Source organism: Palaemon carinicauda, chromosome 18, assembly GCF_036898095.1.
Source record: "Palaemon carinicauda isolate YSFRI2023 chromosome 18, ASM3689809v2, whole genome shotgun sequence".
In the NCBI taxonomy this organism is placed as follows: Eukaryota; Metazoa; Arthropoda; class Malacostraca; order Decapoda; family Palaemonidae; genus Palaemon; species Palaemon carinicauda.
This window is the reverse complement of record NC_090742.1, coordinates 13,784,884-13,792,383: the sequence shown is the minus strand read 5'-3', so window position 1 is coordinate 13,792,383 and position 7,500 is coordinate 13,784,884. Positions and strand designations below refer to the sequence as shown.

Below are 7,500 nucleotides of genomic sequence, written 5' to 3'. Positions count from 1 at the left end.
CACAGCAATTTTCAGAGATATAAAATCGGCCTTTTACAACAATTTTATTTCCTACCCGCAGTTTGGTGTTAGAGAATCAGGACATTAAACTCTGCATTTCACAACACTTTTCAGAGATATAAAACTCTGCCTTTCACAACAACAATATTTCTTCCTTACCCGCAGTTTGGTGTTAGAGAATCAGGACATTAAACTCTGCATTTCACAGCAATTTTCAGCGATATAAAACTGTATTTCACAACAATTTTCTTTCCACCCCGCAGTATGGTGTTAGAGAATCAGGATATAAAACTGCATTTCACAACAATTTTCTGAGATATAAAATCGGCATTTTACAACAATTTTATTTCCTACCCGCAGTATGGCGTTAGAGAATCAGGCGTTTTATTCCACGTTATTACCCGACCCGCGAGAGGACGCCTAGACGTCCAAATAGGTCGCCGCCAGGAGGACAATATCTTCACCTTGCTTGACCTCAATCACGACCGCGTCACTTACATCCACGATGGATCGGAGACAACGGAAGATTCCATCGTTCTCGAACTGGAATTGGTTACTCGAGCGGGGTACATTCTACCGTCGTATTTACAGGTAAGTTAATCTATCCAAAAAAAAAAAAAAAAAAAAAAAAAAAAAAAAAAAAAAAAAAAAAAAAAAAAAAAAAAAAAAAACTTATGAAACTGATTGAACTTGAACGTGGAAGTGTTAAGTTTTTTGTTGATATTAGTTTAAATCTGTATTTTTGAAAATGGAAGTGTTTTGCTGTTGTTTTGTCTTATATCAGTTGCTAGTATTTATATCGTTACTCACAGCTTCAAAAGCAACTTATCAAACTGTATTTTTGAATATGGAATTGTTTTAATTTTGTTGATATTAGTTGATTCATATAATAGTTATATCGTGACTTACTATTTCCTTTGTCGATGTAAGTTGCTTCATGAAATATTTATATCGTTACTTACAGCTTCAAAAACCAGCTTATAAAACTTTATGTTTGAACATGGAAATGTCTTGTTAATGTAAGTTGCTTCATAAAATATATCGTCCCTTTAAATATTTATATCGTTACTTACAGCCTCAAAAAACCAGCTTATAAAACTTTATGTTTGAACATGGAAATGTCTTGTTAATATAAGTTGCTTCATAAAATATATCGTCCCTTTAAATATTTATATCGTTACTTACAGCTTCAAAAAAACAGCTTATAAAACTGTATGCTTGAACATGGAAATGTTCTGTTAATATAAGTTGCTTCATAAAATATATCGTCCCTTTAAATATTTATATCGTTACTTACAGCTCCAAGAACCAGCTTATAAAACTTTATGTTTGAACATGGAAATGTTCTGTTAATGTAAGTTGCTTCATAAAACATATCGTCCCTTTACAACTTCAACTATCTTTTGTTCCTCAGTCTCGTCACCGTTTCGTGTTGCCAGTGAGAGTTAAGAGCAAGAACGACGTGCCCTCCATACAGCTTCCCCTGGGAAAGGTCATACGGCTGGCTACAGGAACAGCCAAGGCGATCACTCCGGAAATTATCAATGTTATTGACAGTGACAGTTCGCCTGAGGTGCTCAGGTAACAAAGATCTCGGATAATCGACTTTTTATTCTTTTCCATCCGAACATCTTACTGGTGGTGGTGGTGTGTGTGTGTGTGTGTGTGTGTGTGTGTGTGTTTTCTTCTTCTTCTTTTTTTTTTTTTTTTTTTTTTTTTTTTTTTTTTTTTTTTTAAGTAGATGGTTGGAGATCCATCCCATCTTCTTTTAACTATAGTGTTTGTATCATATTCTTCACAAACAGTAAAAAAAATAAAAAAAAATTCATCGTTTAGGAATTGGCGAATTCACGAAGAGGGAATTCCATCTGTTAGTTCCTTTAGAGTCCGCAACCTCACCATCCTTGTGAGCTAAGGTTGGGGGTGTTTGCGGGAGCCTATAGGTCTATCTGCTGAGTCACCAGCAGCCATTGCCTAGCCCTCCCTGGTCCTAGCTTGGGTAGAGAGGGGGCTTGGGCGCTGATCATATATTATATGGTTAGTCTAGTCTAGGTCATTATCCTTCATGCTAGGGCACTGTCACTGTCCCTTGCCTCTGTCATTCATGAGCGGCCTTTAAACCTTTAAAAGGAAAGGGTGAATGTTAGGGATTACTGTACACACGTGTGTGTGTGTGTGTGTGTGTGTGTGTGTGTGTGTGTGTGTGTGTGTACGCTGAATTCCTTTATAAGGGTAGTAAATATTATCAGTAACCTCTTGATAGCTTTACAGTTAAGAATTACGTTTGAATCATGTATTTTGTGCAACTATTTTTTTACTAGTGTATATATTTCTTAAAACAAAATTATGGTAGGTCTTAATATTCATGATCCCAATGTTCAATAAAACATTGTAGTTATGCTCATGCGTCTGTGTGTGTGGTTAAGCTGAATAGCATACAGTAGGTCTGCCTTATCCCTTATTTACATACCTGCCATTTTACCCACTGTACTACAACCTGTGTTTGTTTTTACCGCTGCTACTTACTACTCTATAGTCCATTTCTTTTAGCGATGCATATTTGCACCGACTCGTAGCGGTGCCCTTTTAGCTCGGAAAAGTTTCCTGATCGCTGATTGGTGGGAATTATCTCGTCCAACCAATCAGCGAGCTCGAAAAAGTTCCGTGATCGCTGATTGGTTGGAATTATCTCGTCCAACCAATCAGCGATCCGGAAACTTTTCCGAGCTAAAAGGGCACCGCTGCGAGTCGGTGCAAATATGCATCGCTAAAAGAAATGGACGATAGGTCATTACTGTAACATTTTGTCATTGCATACATACTGCTTGAAAATTTCCTGACTTTCTCTTGCTAATATGTTGATTGTTTATTTCAGGATATCAGTTGTGAACCTGAAAGAAAAAGATGGAGGTTACATTCAGAACTCTCAAGCGCCTGGCAAACCTATTTACTCCTTCACTCAAGAAGACATCAACCAAGGTTTGATATCTTATGTTCATCGAGGCGAACCAGATAATAAGATTGCTTTGAAAGTCTCCGATGGCATTGAAACTGGTGAGCTGACTATTCTGAGAGTAGCAGCCTTTGATCTTCAAGTTTACCTAGTTAATAACACTGGTCTAGTCATGACTCATGGCAGCTGGGCTCTGATAACTCCAAGGAATCTGTCATACACAACAAATGCTCCTGAGCAAGAGCTGGAAATAAGATTTGACCTCACGGAGTTACCGGAATTCGGTGCTGTCCAGAGGCTGCGAGGCAATGATCGATGGCAGAATGTGAACCAGTTTAGCAGTCGGCAACTGGAAAAGGACAAGATCCGCTACTTACACACGACGAAGGAGCCAAAAGTCGATGAATTTAGGTTTAAGATATCGGCTGGTGAAGAGAAATTCTCAACTGAGTACACGTTTCGAATCTCCTTTGTTGCCATGGTTGTAGAGGTTATTAGAAATTCAGAACTGTTGATTGATCAAATTCAGGAGAGTTTCATCTCGGAAGGTTTCCTCCAGAGTGTAACAAGACCTGATCCAACAGAAGACAAGAATATTATCTACAGCATTATATCCCCTCCAATGTATGGATCACTCTATCTCAGCTCTGGTGATCTTACAAGACACAGGCAAATAGAGAAAGGTTCCATATTCAGCCAAGAGGATATCGCCAAGGGTCGTGTGAAATATAAATTACACCGAAAGAGCTATTCAGCTCTCCACGACTCTTTCCAGTTCAAGGTGTCCACTGATGGGAGATCAAGTGATATTAAGACCTTCAATATAAGGCACACACCTCCAACTGTGGATGCTGATATTGTAGTTGAGCGTTTAGATGTCCAGGAGGGATCAAAGCAGAAGATTACCAGTAAGTACCTCCATATTGAAGTTAAGGACATAGAAGAAATAGTATTCAATGTGACTGGTCCTCCTAAGCATGGTTCAATCGAAGTAGTTGACGAATCTCTCGTCGTTCCAGCGAGACATAATGCTACATATTTCACATCAAAAGAGCTCAAGTCAGGATCGATCTTTTATCAGCATGATGACTCAGAGTCCACCAAGGACAGATTTCACTTTGTGGCCTTAGCTGCTGACCCAGAAGTAGATTTTCAGTATGTTGGCATCATGCATTTCAAGATCATCATGATCAACGACAACCACCCAATCAGGACCATGGAAAAGGTACTGAATGTGGTGACTGAAAGCGAGAGAGTTGTTACCTCCAACGATCTCCAGTACACAGATCCAGACCTGGACACCCCACCATCGCAGATACAATACACTCGAAGAAAAATACCCAACGGTGACTTTTTCAACGTGGAAGACAAATCTGAGCCGGTTTATATCTTCACTCAAGAGGACATAGACAAGAGACGTATCGTCTTCCGTCACAAAGGCCAATCTTACGGAAAGGCAGTCATATCGGTAACCGACGGCCATTTGTCATCCACTGGCATCTTAGAGATAGTAGCCTCGGAGCCTTTTATTGAAATTGTCAACAACAGTGGCATCATTGTCCCTCGAGGCCAGGAGGCCGTCATATCGAACCACAACCTGAGTGTGGAGACCAACATGAATGCCTGGGGGAATGCGGTCTCTTTCCTAGTGACCAAGCCACCCAAGTATGGGAACCTGAATATCCAGGGGCAGAGTGGAACGCAGTTCACTGAGTCGGACCTCGTGAGTAATAATCTAAAGTACTCGAATAAAGGAGATCCAAGCTTCAAAGATGAGTTTCGCTTCCAGGCAAGAGTTGGCGATACCACGACCGATGGAATCTTTGAAATTAAGGTAATTTATTTTATGTTATGGTATATCCTTTTAGTAGGTTAGAGTTGTTGCTTTGCTTTGATAATGTCCATTTTAATGTGTTTTGGGAGAGGGAGTGATACAGGTTGTGATGTGATTTTTACTATAGTCCATTTCTTTTAGCGATGCATATTTGCACCGACTCGCAGCGGTGCCCTTTTAGCTCGGAAACGTTTCCTGATCGCTGATTGGTTAGAATTATCTTGTCCAACCAATCAGCGATCAGGAAACTTTTCCGAGCTAAAAGGGCACCGCTGCAAGTCGGTGCAAATATGCATCGCTAAAAGAAATGGACTATAATAATTCACACAGGCGCATGTATGAGTGTGGCTATTTGGAGTGGAAGAATTTTTTCTCGTTAGTTAATGAAGAATTCAAGAAATTGTATATATAAACTTATTAAAATCTAAATGTTATACTTCCTTTTTATGAGATGATGAAAAAATTCGATGAAGGGTAACAGTTAAGAACTGTTTTGGATAAAATATTCTTACAGTTTCCATAGGCTATGGTTGTGTGTACGTGTGTGTGTGCACATGCATATGTGTTTATTCTCAAGTTAATTCAAAGAGGTATTATAGCGAATTAATTAATTATGAATTGTAATAATTGTGAATATGTGATGAGTTGGAATCCTAATCTTGATTTACGTACCCAAATTTTCATCATACATTTTCATACCTCCTAACCATAGTCCGTACCTAGCACAAATATTAAACCTTGTTTACAAAAGTAATCTTGCTTACACAATTTTTGCTTATTCAATTGTTAGGAGCAAATATTTTTCACCCTCAGTTCCCTTTGCTTTTAAATGATTTATTACTTAACCCTTAATATGACATTTTCTTGAAAAAAGGCCCTATTTTTGGGGTCCGAATCTAGTAAGGGCCGGGGTCAGAGAAAATGTCCCAAAATTTTCGGTGTCAGATTTTGTGTTAGACTGCAGCATAGATTCGTTTTATGGGTATATATGTGGTCATCGCATATTTTCGCTGTCCGACTAAAATTATAGAAGCATCATGTGGTTTTTCCATTGAGATTTCTGTGGAAAAACATTAAATATGTTTCTCGGATATCTTTAATAGGTTTAATCCGTAGAATTAATTCTACAATTGGAAGGTTAAAAGGCTTTGTGCAAATAGAAAAAGCATCAATCATGCATTTAGTTTAAAATGCTTCAACGATGTGGAAATTAAATGTTTAGGACTAGAACTTTGTAATTATTTCATGGTGAATGCTTGTTCTTATAGATATAGATATATATTTATATATATATATATATATATATATATATATATAATATATATATCTATATCTATATACTGTATATATATATATATATATATATATATATATGCTTTCCTCATAGGTCAGTAAGAGCAATAATAGCAATAAATATGCTTTCGAGTTATTTAGTTTTCAGGCAATCAGGCAAGAAAAGGGACAGTCATTCTGTATTTGCTCTGAACACTCAATAGAAATCAATACATTTACAAAAAGAAACTTATATGCTGTAATTAAAACCTGAAATCAAATCATTACAGACTTCATCGATTTCATTTGTTTCCTTTGAGCGATTTTTTGTTTTTTATACTTTTAAAGTTTTTGAAATTTTCCAACTTTCTCCTAAACTGGATATAAGTAAGAATGCATCCTTTGTCTTAGGTGCAATTAGTTGTGAATAGGTTATGATTTTTATTTGATGTTCCGAAAGCTCCTGTCAATCTGGACAAACAAACGAACGAACGATCAAATAAATCACTGGCACAGTTGGCTTCGTTAATTCTTGTACACTGCTGTCTCCTTGGTTTCCCGTGAAGTGTACCGGAATGAATGAAGCCAACTGTACCTATTTGTAGCTAATTGTACACATGAGAGAGGATGTATGCTTACATATATCCAGTTTAGGAAAGAGTGAGAAGATGAGTAAGAAAGAGGGCTTATAACACGCACACACACACGCGCGCGCGCGCTTTTCACCTAACCATACGCTCTCTTCCCAGAGTACTTCAGTTCCTAGCAAAGGATTGGGGCTGACATCCAATGATCCTATGTCCTTTTTAAACCTTGGTGGAGGCAACCGTAATACTTTGACTAACCAATGAGGTTTAATAAGGCCTTATTAAACCTCTTTGGGATTAACAAATACCTAAATCCCCACACCCTAGGCCTTTCGAGATTACTTTGACCTCTTTGAAGCATGTTGGCATATTTGTTTTTGACGCTGTTAATAGTATATATATGACATATATCTTTTGTCATTACCTTTTTTAGAATGATTTATGTTAATTTGTTCTCTTCAGTTATTTATTTCCTTATTTCCTTTCCTCACTGGGCTATTTTCCCCTATTGGAGCCCCTGGGCTTATAGCATCTTGCTTTTCAATTTATGGTTGTAGCTTGGATAGTAATAATAATAATAATAACAATAAACCTGTCTATCTTCATATGTCAAGAGAAATTGACTCTTGAGGCCATTGTCTTTCTAATTTCCTGCATATTATGTAGGATAAAATTACTTTATGCTTTCTCTTCTCTAATCTGGCCTTGGCCAAGCACAATAGACTAACGATCTACCGGAAACCTAATTGACTGATCAGATCAACGGACGGACGCACGCACAGAATTTAAAGGATTTCGAAGCAAATCCGACTGAAATCTAACCCGGGATCCCACACAAGAACATGAGACCGGAC

The 7,500-nt window shown here is 37.7% G+C and overlaps 1 protein-coding gene across 1 annotated transcript in view; it reads left to right on the top strand.

Moving 5' to 3' along the window:
* Positions 1-7,500, top strand: part of LOC137657176 (chondroitin sulfate proteoglycan 4-like) — a 191,726-nt gene that overhangs the window by 105,093 nt on the left and 79,133 nt on the right. The window contains 3 exon segments of the mRNA XM_068391522.1: positions 361-591; positions 1,415-1,581; positions 2,876-4,787. Of these exon segments, the coding sequence (XP_068247623.1) occupies positions 361-591; positions 1,415-1,581; positions 2,876-4,787 (2,310 nt within the window).